The sequence below is a fragment of the Anopheles arabiensis genome, chromosome X (genome assembly GCF_016920715.1).
Source record: "Anopheles arabiensis isolate DONGOLA chromosome X, AaraD3, whole genome shotgun sequence".
In the NCBI taxonomy this organism is placed as follows: Eukaryota; Metazoa; Arthropoda; class Insecta; order Diptera; family Culicidae; genus Anopheles; species Anopheles arabiensis.
The window spans coordinates 8,493,881-8,508,380 of NC_053519.1; the positions used below are offsets into that span (position 1 = coordinate 8,493,881).

The window sequence follows — 14,500 nt, forward strand, 5'->3', positions numbered from 1 at the left end:
TATATGGCGACCATAGCTATCTCCAAACCTACTAGAATACCTTTTCCTATTTAAGCACTGCACACAACGTAATAATGGACCTGAATCTAATGATAAACCAATATCGGTACTGGAACCGGTACTGAATCCATACCGGTCCAGGAATCAATACTTATTATAGTGATCCAAGAACTGATCATGAATCCATACCTGTCTTGGAACCTATCATAAACCCATAGCAGCCCTGGAATCTATCACGAATCCATACCGATCCTGACACCTTTCATGAACCCATACATGTCCGGGAGCCTACCATGAACCCATACCGAACGAGAAATAACTCACGAGGGTCCGGGTCTGAAACCGTTACAATTCCAGTTCCAATCGACAAACCATTCCCGGCTGTAAATGTGAAATAGCGTACGAAATTCAGTAGCATTTGTATCATGAAAATGAAAAATCATGTTGTTTGGTTACACAAAAAACGATTAACACTATTCTGTCTTTTTGTACGAGTGTTTTTGGGTGAAAAACTCGGCCTGCTATGTAGCATTCTGTGTTCTGTTAAGCTCTTATCTGTCCTGAGCATGGCCAAACGGTTTTAAACCCGTTTTTGAACATTTGAATTTTAAATGTGCTCTAGTTCAAACTGACCCACCGACAGCGCCACCTATCGCTGGTTTTCGTATCTGCTACAACCACCATGCGCCGACGCGCACCTTTCGAATGTGTAACGTATCGTAAGCGGGTATGCAAATAATCTCCAAAACCGTTTTAGTGTTGTTGTACGTTGGGCAAATTGTATTTACCACTTCCTCAATGATCGATTACAATTCGGCTGCTCATTCCCGGGGCGATATGTGACAAGACACGCGAGCAGGAAAGTAACGCGGAACGATTAATTTTTTCATTATTTTTTTTTTTTAACCAAAATGGGAATAAAACGGTTTACCGCACCACTAAACTATTATAAGCATGAAACGGAATTTTGGAAAGATAATTAGTTGCACGAGCTCAGTGCAACAACAACAGCAGCAGTATGTTTGTCTGTGTGTCGGTGACAACTTGCGAGCTGCGAAATAAATAACGTCTCCTACTTTTTCAAAAACTTCAATATCTTTGCTTCCCGCTCACTGGTCGCTTGGCTGGAAGCGGATGCGGATTGTCTAAAGTTGCGGTTCGGTATGCGGTTCGATGGACCGGCCGGAACCGGCTCGTGCGAGCTGCTCTCGATTGCCGTGGTGCCGCTGCTGCTGGCCTCCATGTTGGTGTTGGGGGTGGTGGTGGTGGTGGTGGCGGTGGTCGTGTCGACGGTGGTCGCGTTCCGTTTTGCTCGTGCCGCTACAACGGCCGCACCGGTTGCGTTCGACAGCTGGCCGAGCAGCTCGCACCGTAGCGCGAAGCTGGTCGGGGCCGCGGCCATACTGTCCCCGGTGGCCGTTTGATCAGCCGTGCTGAAGTGCAGCAGGACCTGGGGAAAGCAGCCCGCATCGAGCAGGGAAGCCTCGGGCTGCAACACCACCTTCGGCGGTGTAGTATCTGTGAAGGGGAAGAAAAAGGTTATTTTGTTGTGTGGATAGCAACGACTTGACAGCAGAATGAACCGGGTGAATGCTTACACAAGCAGAACGATTGGTTCGGGTCGGCCAGATAGCCGCGGACAAACTCCACCACGTGCCCGACCGTTTCGTACACCTGAAAGACGCCCTGCAGGATGTGCCGGTCGGGAAACTGCACGCGGATGACGGCCTGCCGGTACCGGCCCATGCTGCTCAGCAGCTGCTGGTTACGCTCGAGCTCGCGAAGCTCGCCGGTCAGCAGCGGTGCGTCCTCGAGCGATTTCACCCGCTCCTGCAGCTGCTTGTAAAGCTGCATCATCTCCGGCACGGTCAGGTCGAAGAACGAGTCCGCCACTTCGGTCTGGTCCCGCTCGGCGGTCGACGCATGGAACAGCACCGCGTCCCGGTCGCCCAGCACCACGATTCGTGACTCCGGGCGTGGCCTTTCCGGCACCGCTTCCTCAACCGCTTGCCCGCCAGCCTTGGGCTCGTCCGGTCGCTCCACGGCCACTTTCTTTTCCGCCGGTTCCGCTTTTCCCTCCGCTTCGATCGGTTCCGCTTGCGGGACGACGGAGGCCGGCTTTCCCTCGGCCGGATCGATCGTTGGTTTGGCCACGTTCGGCGGTTCGCTCGAGCCGGTAGCCGAAGGCACAGCACTGGTGGTGACGGTGGTCGTTGGTGGTTTGGCGTCGTTCCGGGCTGGCACCACCGGCGGCAACGGGGCGGACACGTTCGCCTGCTGCTTGGGCTCCTCGGCCCGGCGCTGCAGCAGCCGCAGTGCCGCCCGGCCGCGCGTCAGCCCGAGGCTTTTGAGCGTAGTGGCGGGCAGCTGGCCCCAGTACACCTCCCGCCGCATGTACACCAGCACCGGGTGCGACTCGGCAGTGGCCCGGGCGGGACAGAGCGCCACCAGCACGTCCAGCAGCGACTGGGACGGCTTGAACGTGCCGTTCGCCGTGCGCGTACCGTCCTCGAGCTGCAGCTGCACGACCACGTCGTCCTCGACGCGGGCCCGCTTCGCCTTCGCCATCTCGAGCAGCGCATTGTTCGGGATGCCGGCGAACCGGTACATGGTGGAGAGGTCGAGCACCTTGTTATGGTGCAGCAGGTCGTACTCGTCCTGCGGGAAGTTGTACTTACGGCAGACCGTTTCCAGTATCTGCAATGCAATAAGGCGGATATGAACCGGCCGGGGTTGATTGGGGAGGGCGGCGGTTACCTACCTCCAGGATGGTCATGTTCGGTTCCACCTTGACCGTCTGGCGGCGTCCGTGCACGGTCAGCACGGTAACGGTGGCCATCTTTCGCTACTTTTCGCACGGCTTCACGAAACCAAAGCGCTCCGAAAGCCAAACACTGACGCATACGGTCGGTCCCGTGGCGTAACGTGTGGCCAGACGCGAGCGTTCGGGTGAAGGACGGTCCAAAACACACACACTCCCGGCTTCTCGACCGGCTGTGATTGTAGCGCAATGACTTGCTCGGTTAGAGCTGCATGGGGCGACGTTCGCTCGCCAGAGATGTAAACATTTCAGCGCGGTGTGACAGTTTGCACACGACGAGGCGAAGCTGCGTCTACACGGCGAACGTTTCAAATGTCCGCTTTGTCGGTGACGGTTAGAAGAGGTGTTGGGTTTTCATGAAACTTTCGTTGAGACTCATTTATATTAGAGTTGGACCTACCTGATTTCGTATCCGTGTTAGGAATCAATTTCGGAGCCGATTCCAATGCGATTCCGGAGTTGACTCTGGAGCCAATTCTGGAGTTGGCTTTGGAATCGATTCCGGAATTGGAATCGGCTCTGGAATCGGAATCAACGAGGGAATCACAATTTGCCCCGGTAACGGAATCAGGATTGACTCCAGAAATGGAATTAGCTCCGGAATGAGAATCCGTTCTTGAATTGAAATAAGAAGTTTCAGAAGCGAAATCAGTCCGAATGTCTCCATGAGAATAGATCGTTTGCAAGTAAATTTTGAATGGTTGCGACTATCAATAAATAGTATCATTGGATCCAAACGTCTATTCTTATGGAGATGCCGAAACCGTCTGAGATTTCGTAGCTGATTTTGATTTCGGGCCCAATTCTGGGGATGGTTCCGATTCTGGATCCGATTCCGGTACCAATTCTCCCCGTAGCAAAACAAACTATCCGGCTGCATGGTACTTGCCACGAAGTCTCGAATGCCTGTATAGTAGGTTGTTGTACCAGAAGAATAATGAGAACACAAGCTCTAATCTTCGGAGATGTACGAATACCTTGAGATTCATGAATCCCTAGAGATTCGTGAATCTTTCGAGACATATAAATCTTTTGAAATTCATGAGTCTTACGAGATTCGTGAATCTTTGGAGATTCATGAATCTTTGCAACCGTGATTCAGATTCATTGAATCACTTCAAAGATTCATTCAGGTTCATGAATCTGAATCAGATTTACCCAACACTAGTTAGAAGCGAAAAATAATCTCAATCAATGCTACATTAATTGGAAGCAAAGTACGCTTCATAACTGATCTTTCCTCACCTGACGGTGCTGCTGCTGCCTGACGGGCAGCTCTCAGTTTAATGATAGCGATACATTCGCTTCGCATACCACACCACTTTTTGGCATATATCTATTTTTAACCGCACCCTGTTCTCACGACAAACGACTGCCACCGCTCTATTTTTACAGCGCGCTGGGAAGGTTGTTTTCACACACGCGTTTTTTCCGGGTTTGCAGTTATTTTTTTGTTACAAAACTTAATCTACCGAATGCTTCTCTTTTTTTTTTGGTTAAATCTTGCCTGGAATCACAGCGTGTTTTACTTTATTGCTCTTCAAAAGTTGTCGCATCGTCGTCCGCCACACCTCGGCAGCGGGCTGCCGGTTACAAGCTAACAACGCTATAGTACGGTTGCATTATGCCTTCGAAAATTATGCTCTTTTCGGTTCGTTACGGGGTTGTGGGGTGGTGGAAAAGAAAAGCCGGGACGGGCACCCGGTCCACCGGCCACATCCGACCGCGCACGGTGGTATCATTCTGTGTGTGAGCGTCTCGTCTCCTGTTCTGCCCTGCCAACTGTGCCCGTCTGTGCAGGAATATCCCTGGCGTCCTCGTCTAGTAATAGTTAAGTCTTTTCAAGTTCGGCGTACATGTGTGTGTGTTTGTGTGTGTCTCTCTCTCTGTGTACTGTCTAATATGGCGTCTAGTAGGAAACATCGGGGGAAAACGCTGCTGAAAAAGGACTACCCCCCATACCACCCACTGCTATGGGGGTGTGCTTTTCCTTTCCCTTCCCCATTTTCCTGCCACATTTCATCCGCAAGTGTGTGTGTGTTTTTGATCGCTCGCTGTTTGCGCCTCTTCTATGCTCTATCCGGATAGTTAACACACACAAAAAAGGTCACAAATAATATAAAACTAGCTACCTGTAACATAAACATAATAATGCTACACTACCTAAGCCTTCTCTCTTTTAGCTGGACTAGAAAAAATAAATAAAAAAAATAGGCCACATCGAACCGCGTAAAATTAAAAAAAAAAATCTAAATAATAATGACCCTACACGTGCCTGCGCCCAGGACACGTGTTTACATCCTTTTGGCTTTGGTTTCGTTCTACGATGGTGTGAGTGTGTGAGTGTGTCTTGATTTTGGATGGAACCACACCACACCATATGGCAAGCGTGAGTCAAATCAAACCTGAAGAAAGTAAAAGAACGGATGAAACTAAAAATGTTTGCCTCCAAACCTAAAGCCTTGACCGGTTCGTTTGTTTTTTTTTAATCGACGCTTAAATTTAGAATGGCATAGCTGCTCGGGGCGCGTACACAATACCACACACACACGCGCGCGCCTGTGTGTGTGTGTAACCGATCAAAAGGGGAGCGCAAAAGAAAAAAAAATACGCACACACACACACACGCAATACTAAGTATTAGAAAAATAAAATCCTAAACGCCGTGTGCAGTGTGTGTCCGGCTTTAGTTGGACTTTTTCGCATCCTTCGGCTCCTCCTTAGCCTGGCCGCGGCCCAGAATCTTGGCCAGGCTGTCCCAGATGCCGCCGAACAGCAGCGCGCAGCTCAGGTTCTCGAACGGCACGAACGGATCGTGGATGCCGAGCAGGATCGACGACAGCTTGAAGTACACCAGGAAGATGACGATGCCGAAGTAGACGAGGGCGTGCGGGGCCGAGATCAGATCCGTCTTCTTGTCCAGCACGAAGATGATCGACGCGATCAGGGACGCCTTGGTGTAGCTGTAGGAGTTTAAATAAAAATAATAAATAAATAAATTTTGCTTTAGCTTTTTCGGGGTTGGGCGTGGAGCGCCATCACTTACAAGCTTGGCTGCAGGAACTCCATCGCCGTCGGGGTCCAGACACCGCGGATCAGGCGCTCGATCAGCTTGGTAAAACCGGCACCGTTGCCCTTGAGCGTACCGATGATGATCATGATGATGAAGGCGTTCGGGTACAGCTTGGCGGCGTGCGTCACCCCGTCGTGGATCTGCAGTGGATCGTGAAGAGGGAAAAGGGAAAAAGGATTAGCAAAGTGAGCCGCCCAGGCGCTGTTGCACGATCGGTTGATAGGCTGACACGTGTCCGGGAGGTCGGACTGCGTGTTCTGTTGACCACGTTGCGAGCACGTTGGCAATCTTTGGGGCAGAAGCCCCATTCCCACTGCTCCACATTACATCACAATGGGAAGGATAATTGATTGAGCAGGGAGGGGAGGGTTTTCAAAAATTGATAGATGTGTGTGTGTTGCCGCCCGGTTTTTTTTTTTGATTGCGCCAACATTCGCCATTGCGGCTTTCCTACGGGTTTTGCCGGCGCTCACCTTCTTTGCGCGGTAGATTTCCTTCATCGCGCTGGCCACCAGCTTGATCGGCAGGAACTTGGCCACCTTGTAGCCGATGTCGAACGGCGTGTAGAAGACGATGTACCAGCAGGCGGTCGCGACCAGCAGCTGGGGCGTGTTCTTGAGCGGCGCCAGGATCGGCTCGCCGAGCAGCCCGTTCGCGACCATGCCGCCGGCAAAGACGACCAGCATCGTCGACAGCCAGCAGGCGAGCGGGTGCTTCCGGGAGAAGGTGTGTGCGCCCGCGCCCAGATCCTCCTTCACCGACAGTGCGCACAGCAGGCTGTGCGCGATGTCGAAGTACGGGAACATCTTCAGCTTGATCACCTGGTTGGCGATGTCTAGGAACGCCTCCGGATCCATGGTTGGGCGCGCGGATTGATCTTACTTCAAACACACACACAGCACACACACGCGCGCGATTCAAGAGCAGCACTTAATTCCTAAAAAAAAACAGCCAACAAAATTAATTAGTAAACATTCGGTTCACACACAAGCGCGCACGCAGTTAATTGTGCAATTTCGTTTGGAAAAAAAATATTGGGAAAACAGGCCACACTGGAAAACGCACCGCACCAAAACGGACGGACAGGACGGGCTATAGAAAGCTGCGTGTGCACACACGGACCGGAACGAACACGGCACGACTGTACGGCTCGAGCTAAGCGACACGAAAAAGGCCCCCGGGCATGCCAGGGTCTCGCTCGCCAGCTTACGCCGGCTGCGAGCCGGCCGGGCTTGCGCAAACCGATCATGCCAAACCCGAACAGGTGTGTGTGTGTGAGAGAGAGAGTCTTGGCCTCGCAGGAGGTAACGATTGGGGAAAACAGATTTTGGCTAAATGTGCGTACAATGCAGCCAAACGGGTTCCTCCAATACCAAATCTCTCGACTGTCTTTCTCTTGCTTCTCACCACGAAACTATTCTCAGCAAGAGATAGCTGCAAAACGGGCCTTAGTTTTCCGGGTGCGCTGAAGGCGGGGAAAAACTATTTCCGTATCTCTCGCAACGCTTCTCTCTCTCTCTCTCTCTCTCATTCTCCCGGCAAACGTCGGGGGCTCCCGGGGCCGGTTTGGGCGCTCAACTCAAGCGCGTACGCTTGAAGTATGAGGTGGCCCCCAAGGGGCCGAGGAAAGCCCCGGGTTTAAAATTAGAACGGCACGCCGCTACGTCCACGCCGAGCACACGATTGCGGCTGCTTCAAAAAACTCCGCGAAAGCGGCCGGTTCATCTGTACCGACGGGCGTCACGACCGTCACGCGTGCACACGGCGCGACGGACGCCCAGGGAGGGGCCAGGCCTTCGGGACAAGCGCCCCGCCATTCCCGAGCAGCGTCGAGATGACGCGTTCGCTCGGCATGGGAGGTTTGTGTGTTTTATTTATAAACTTGACCACGGCGTGGGGCGATTTGATGGTGCTTCGGGCGCGCGATAACGTCTCCTTCGCCTCTGCAGCGGTCTGGTGAAAATGGGCATGAAAAACAACACTCACGCACAGCACAGCCCTCCTCGGGCAATGGTTCCTTGCAAGCTTTGATTTTGAGAAATTGATAACGCTCGTCCAACATTCACCAGAGTGCGTGACGTTGAGACCATGTATTGTGGTTTGATAATTTTTAGCTTAAATTTGCGTTATTTCTTACCGATCGCAGCCTGGTCCTAGTCTCTCGCACTCGGACGCCTATGCGTTTTGTTTTCGTTCGCCGGAACACAATACAAGTAGGGAAACGTCAGCCGCAAATCGATCGAGTTGTCAAAGAGAGCCGCTCAAGCAGCGATTACACGGCGTGCAGCCGTTCTGTTTACAACAGGTTAGGGTGGTGGCAACGCTCGTGCGATGCGATTTTAATGGACGAAATTTATATAGTTTGACAGATACAGGGTTTTTCAGGAGTTATCATAGCTGTGGGACACTTTATTAACGCTTTCTTGAGTGAAATGAACTTAATGTAATGAGAATTGGACTCTATTGCACCTTTGTTGGACAAATCCAACAGGAATTTTCAAGGAGCCTGTCCAACAAAGATGCCCCAAGTGCCACAAATCCACTAAACGACCACTAAACGGCTTCTAAACGACTCAAGTTCTCTACCTAAACGGAATATAGAAAGACTTCGTTTAGCAGACGGCAAACGACTCATGCATTCTAAAAATAGCGAAAAAGCTGGTGGCGCTCTCTGTTGGTAGGATACCCCAACCAGTTGAGCTTCATCGCTTGGAGGAGAGCTTTCTCATTTACTCTGTACTGTTGTATGGTTTCGCATTGAAGTTATGCATCGCTAAAACTAGAACGGCGATACGATTGTTTAAATACTAAACTCCTACGGAAACCACCAGCACTGAAGCAAGTGAGATTTGAGTAATGGTCGTTGGTGTTGATACCCACGTATCTGACCACACGACCATTCATATAGATTTTTGCTCGGAAAGTTAGAAGGCTATATAGGTCATGATAAGATGAAACTTGTCGAAACACATTGCAAGAAAAGGATAGCAATATAATGATGAGTTGTAATACGCCATCTATTGATCAAACCAATGAAGCTGTGTAGCTTTCATTTTTTTCTATGGATATTCAATTTTCCAGTCGTTTAAGCTTAATCTGTGGCGCTTGGGCAGCAGTTATAATGTTTTTTTTTAAATCCTGTCAACTTTGAAAAGCTATAACATAAAAACGGTAGCGAGTTGAACCAATATATGCACAGTTACAGAAACTACATTACTTACTTATCCGGCGCTACAACCGCTTTGCGGTCTTGGCCTGCCTCAGGAGTGTCCGAAACCGCTCACGGTCTCGCGCCTTCGTCTGCCAGTCCGTTATCCCGTCCTTAATGACGGATGCCTCCACAGCATCTTGCCACCTCAATTTGGGCCTGGCGAGCTTGATATGCTGAAAGACGTATGAGGCCGTACTTCTCGTATAGCTCGTCATTATAGCGGCTTCTCGATTGTTCTTCCACACATACGGGACCAAGTATCCTTCTGAGCATCTTCCTCTCGAACGCGGCTAAGAGGGTTTCGTCAGATTTGGACAGTGTCCATATCTCAAAGGCGTATGTGAGTACCGGTACTATATGTGCTATATAGTCCCAGTTTCGCCCATCGCGACAGGTTCTTTAAGGCTTTGAGGTTTCTTTTTTTAGGCTGTAGAACCGGTTGGTAACCTTTGACAAAAGATGCTGATGGCCTTTGACAAAAGATAGGTGAATTTTGGGACGACTTCAAAAGTACGTTCACCTATTTGTACGTCACGCCTGTGTAAGTTTGGATTATTTATTGGTAGGGTCGCTGATGTTGCCACCATCAGTTTGGTCTTTGCCTCGTTTATCTGCAATCCGAGGTTCTCTGCCGCCTGCTCGATCCCTTGGTAGGCTTCTGCTACATAGGAGAGCCGCAGACCAATGATGTCTATATCATCGGCGTATACCAGGATCTGGGTTGACTTGTGTGAAGTTGGTTCCCGAAGTCTCCATCCTCGAGTCCCGGATGGCCCTCTCTAGCGCCAAGTTGAATAGGAAACAGGCAAGTCCGTCCCGCTGGCGCAGACCTTTGGTGGTAGCAAAAGGCCCTGAGAGTTCCATCCATCCACCTTCAGAAACTACATTAGTTTATTAAGTTTTCATCAGAATATTGCATCGATATTGGATAACGCATTCAAAAGTTATAAGCTTGCAAAGTCGCTGGCTACCCGTTAGCCCGGTTGCCTGCAATAGGGTTACATTGAAACTGACTGCAACAGATCAATATTTAAAGTAATTTTCTCAAGAGTTTACATAACTAGCTGGGATGTGAATAGAGCATTATGAAATTCAAAGTATACATGATCCTTTTATGGCTAAAGTAAGCGAAATATAAGAGAAAATGGTCTCGCTTATCGTTCCATCCCAGTCGCTATCATGTAAGCAAGCTTTGCTTTTACAATTCACAAGTTTAGGGCTATTCTAGTTAGATATAATCAAAACGATAACAAGAAATAAAATGAAAAAAGTGCACAATTTAACAAAACTTGATATAGCATTCGATCCTCCTTTCGCGGGAAAAGGAGTACCGTTTGCGTGTTTTTTCTTCTTCCATGTTTATTTACGCATTATGCTTGCGAATTATTGAATATTTAAAGTGTAATAGTGTTGCCCGTTACATGTTTATAGGGGTATATAATAACAGCTCAACACACCGTGTATCAACATCGATTACTAACATAGTGGGATGGGTGGGGAGCGTTGTGGACGACCCGTTTTGCCTCCTCTCCTTCGTTCGGTTGGTCGGATCCGTCTCCGTAAAGGTTTTTTTTGTTAGCGTCTATTAGGCCTGCGGTCACCGGCTGGGCCCTGTCTAAATCTTCTCCCGCTCCTGCGTTATTGCCCTGTCCGTTTTGTCACAGGTAGTGTGTCACAATTATGTGGACAAAAATATTAAAAATTAAATTAAACCGGCTGTTAAATGTTTCACCTTCGTGATCGGCGCGTGCGCGCGTGTGAGTCTGGCGAGATGTTTGTTGGATGCTTTTAATGCATCGCACACGATACGGCAAAAGCGCTTGCATTGGTTTTTTAGGTTTTTTTTTGGTTTGGGAATAGTGAAACGAGCGCCGTTTTGCCGTGGTACCAAAAATGGCACAACTAAAAATTAAAGTGAAGGAGAAGAATGCCTCTTCCGTGTGATGCGCGTAGCAGCACAAATCCCGGGGGCTGACACCCGGACACACAGCACTATAATACACGTGGACCAATGCGCGACACTGCTGCGGGCATGTCGAAGGAAATCTTTAGTGTGCTTTTACAGGCCCAGCCCACAACAGAATAAGCTAGACGGAAAGCACCGAAGTAGCGTCGTAAAATCGTTATCGTGAACAACTCTCCAGCACCTGCAGCTGGTGCTTGTGTATGCGTCGTTAAAATAAGTAGGCTAATCGGTTGGAGAGATTTAAAAACGAGCAAAAACCAAACCATCCGCCTCTGCTGGGAAAGGTGGTCTAAATGCGCTTACCGCTTCCGCTTGTCCCTAGAGCCGCTGGGGCTTTTGGTTTCCCTCGCACGCTACCCTCCCCCTCCCCCCGGCTATCAACATACAGACACACACGCACATATACAAGCATGCACAGGTGGGTTTGATCGCAAGCGCGCGCGCCTTTCGCGCGCCGGGTACGCAAAACGACAGCAGCAAGTACGGCGCGCAGCAAAATGGCCCGGTCCGGTCCAGGCGCCCTAGGCAAAGTTGCAGCACGAGTTCGTCTTCTTCGCCGTCTTGTAGAACGCTTTGCTCTGTATCGAGAGCGACTCGGACTTGTACACCAGATCGTCCAGCTTTTCGCCCCGCTCCAGCACGGACTCGATCGTGTTGCGCAGTATAATCTTCGTCTCGTCCAGATCCTCCTGCATGCGGGTGAGCGCGTCCGCTTCCCGCGGGTCCTGATACTTGCTGAGCGTTGCCGGCAGCGTGCCGAACTGTATCGCGGCCTCGCTCGTCGCCACCGGCCACTGTTCCGGTCCGACCTTCGCGGCGAAATCGTCCAGCACCTTGGTGAGCAGCGTGTGGCCGACGCGCTGCGGGTACTCGTGGTCCGCTATCAGCACCGCGGCCAGATTGTCCGCCCGCACGTACACGTGGCACATGTACACGTCCTGCTTGACCGACTGCCGGGTGGCGGCCTGCGTTCGCTCGACGAGCGTCTTGCTGGCGAAGCTGCAAAACGCAATGGTCGTCAGTGGGAGGGATGAGAAGGCACAAACACCTTTGGGGGAATTATGGATGGCGATGGCGCTTACCTGATGAATTCCTGGACCGAGCCGCGCTGGAAGAATGAGAAGCTCTGCAGATCGTAGGCCGTCTTCAGGAGCCGGGCCTCGGTCGGCGCCTTGTAGAACACGCTCAGGGCGTACAGTTTCACCATCTCGACCCGGTTGGCTGTGACGTGGGTGTGTTTGGGGGTAAGCTCGTCTGCTCGCAGCAGCACTTAACAATCAGACCGTTTGATTCCGTAAAGGCAGACACTGTTGTTCTGGTGATGCGGGGGCTGTCTGGTTAGCTTAGCACTGTTCCAGGTTGGAGTTGTTTTCCTCACGCCTCTACCACCACCGAATTGTTTGCTGGATGCGTTTGTTGTTTTTCTTCTTCTTCAAGGCCCTGCGCTAATGGAATGCTAACCGTAGGAGAGAAGAGACGCAAAATAACGCACACACACTCTTCCTCACTTGCAGTCTTTACACACACGCACGCGTAATGCTGTGTGACGAAATATCGAACGAAATGTAAACGATTAATCACAGACCGTTTGTTGCTTCTGAGCCTTCTTGCTGGGGAATCCAATTTTCAATCTGTTATGATCGTTCCCTTCCCTGCTCAATGTGTAAAGAGCACAAAGCAAACACACACACACGCACACACTCCTACATCAGCAAGCAATCATCATCAAGCAGTAGGTTTGACAGCAATCAGTGAATGGTTGTCCGTTTGACAGTTGACATTGCTGCCAGTGTCACATTTATCGCACAAAGATGATAGAAGCGATGATGGCGAAGGATTTGGTTGAGCTGCGTTGTGGACACATTCATTAAATAAAATTTTCGACAATTTAACAGTAAAACACTCTTCGGAGGAATCAGCAAACATCCACCATAAAACCATTAAAGTAAATAAAACAACACAGACAACGGAGTTTCAGCTAAGGGTGCCTTCTACTGGTACGTACAGATTACACGGCGTGCTGTTTGTAGCTCATTTTTAAGCCAATGTATTTTGAGCTACTTTTTGAGACCCGTTTGCAATTAAGATTCTTGATAGGTTTATTAGACGATTGAAAATACTGCCACCATCCTTTGTTATTTTCCGGTCATATCGCAGTTGACAGATAACTAATGATCTAGAAATCGTAACTCGACGTGCTCATTTACAATATGCTTCTGACAGGATTTTCTGTCAAAATCGATAGAAGTGTTATAATTTATTGTTAATGTTTGATAAAAAAAAAACTACGTGAATGACAAAAAAACTTAATTGCTGGCAATATCTGGTAATCAATAAATTGGGTGCGAAATGTGAAAACTTATAGATGCATTTCCATGTCCTTGTACAATAATGATAAGGCTATGACAAACTTAAGTTTGCATGTTTATCTTACAACAGATATTCCAGCACCTTTAGCGACACCATGATTCTAAATTGAAAGTCGATTTTTCACGCCACTGAACGTAGAAGTGCCGAAGAGTGCCGTACTAAGACTCTGGAGACGATGTTTCTGTCTAAAATGAAATTGATCAAGCTTCTTTAGCTATCCGTCAATTATATGCGATAAATTTTGATTATTTATGAGCGTATATAAATGCCAAATGATCAGCTTTATTTGATCCACCCAGTTTGTACAGCGGCCTTTTACGTTAAAGAAATAATCCCAAAATTTATATATCGTTGACATTCTTCTATTTGACGTCCTACGTTGGCATGCCGACCTACAGAGGTTTTCCAGACTTAATCCATTACCACGTAGCCGGATAGTTAATCCTTGCTATGGGGGGAAGGTTCATGCTAGACTTGAACCTATGACGGGCATGTTATTGAGTCGTTCGAGTTGACAACTGTACCATTGGTATAGTCCGCCCCGCGTTGACGTTATTAGATAGAAAAGTCCACTAGGCAAATATTATACCACGCTCGAAATGATAGGACGGAATTTTATGTAAAACATGTCTATCTGTTTAAAACTAAAATTTTATATCGAATAAGCTGTTTCCATTCCACTCGAGAATCCTTAATGAAATAGGGCTTTCATAATCATTCACACAGTACCTAACGCTGTGTTCGCCATAATAAAGCGGTAAATTAAACTCTTTTTTACACTCCGTTAATTTGTACCTTAGACCAAGGTGGAATATAGAGGAGGTGTCTTCTTAGCGTTTGGCATGTTACCATTTTGAGGTTCAGTTTGACAACAGCCGTCGATATTTGTTTACAGGCAGCAACTGCATTATAACGTGTAAAATGTCGATTTATGGAGTGTGGATGCAAAATACGAATTTTTAATGCTATAAAAATGTTACCAGCAACCAGCAAAAAACCAGTTAAATACCAGTAACATTCGTAGCATTTGACAACTGCCGTCGTTCCTGGTTTTGTGCT

General features: G+C 49.0%; 3 protein-coding genes across 4 annotated transcripts; all 3 read right to left on the bottom strand.

The window, feature by feature from the left end:
* Window positions 1-751: 751 nt before the first annotated feature.
* Window positions 752-3,350, bottom strand: LOC120906540 (tether containing UBX domain for GLUT4). The gene is made up of 4 exons (XM_040318300.1): window positions 3,222-3,350; window positions 2,762-3,140; window positions 1,599-2,697; window positions 752-1,518 (listed from the first exon to the last, which is right to left on the bottom strand). Exons 2-4 carry the CDS (start codon window positions 2,837-2,839, stop codon window positions 1,073-1,075), a joined length of 1,623 nt encoding a protein of 540 aa, XP_040174234.1. The 5' UTR covers window positions 2,840-3,140; window positions 3,222-3,350; the 3' UTR covers window positions 752-1,072.
* Window positions 3,351-4,305: 955 nt separating this feature from the next.
* Window positions 4,306-8,151, bottom strand: LOC120906344 (trimeric intracellular cation channel type 1B.1). Of its 2 annotated transcripts, none has more exons than XM_040317934.1 (4): window positions 8,032-8,151; window positions 6,368-6,831; window positions 5,868-6,034; window positions 4,306-5,784 (listed from the first exon to the last, which is right to left on the bottom strand). In XM_040317934.1, the coding sequence occupies exons 2-4, from the start codon at window positions 6,749-6,751 to the stop codon at window positions 5,508-5,510; spliced, it is 828 nt and encodes a 275-aa protein (XP_040173868.1). In that variant the 5' UTR covers window positions 6,752-6,831; window positions 8,032-8,151; the 3' UTR covers window positions 4,306-5,507. The 2 variants fall into 2 exon arrangements, with proteins under 2 accessions (XP_040173868.1, XP_040173867.1); XM_040317933.1 differs by lacking the exon at window positions 8,032-8,151 and adding an exon at window positions 6,960-7,086.
* Window positions 8,152-10,383: 2,232 nt separating this feature from the next.
* On the bottom strand, window positions 10,384-12,793 carry LOC120906407 (synaptobrevin homolog YKT6). The gene is made up of 2 exons (XM_040318073.1): window positions 12,154-12,793; window positions 10,384-12,070 (listed from the first exon to the last, which is right to left on the bottom strand). Exons 1-2 carry the CDS (start codon window positions 12,276-12,278, stop codon window positions 11,593-11,595), a joined length of 603 nt encoding a protein of 200 aa, XP_040174007.1. The 5' UTR covers window positions 12,279-12,793; the 3' UTR covers window positions 10,384-11,592.
* Window positions 12,794-14,500: the final 1,707 nt, after the last annotated feature.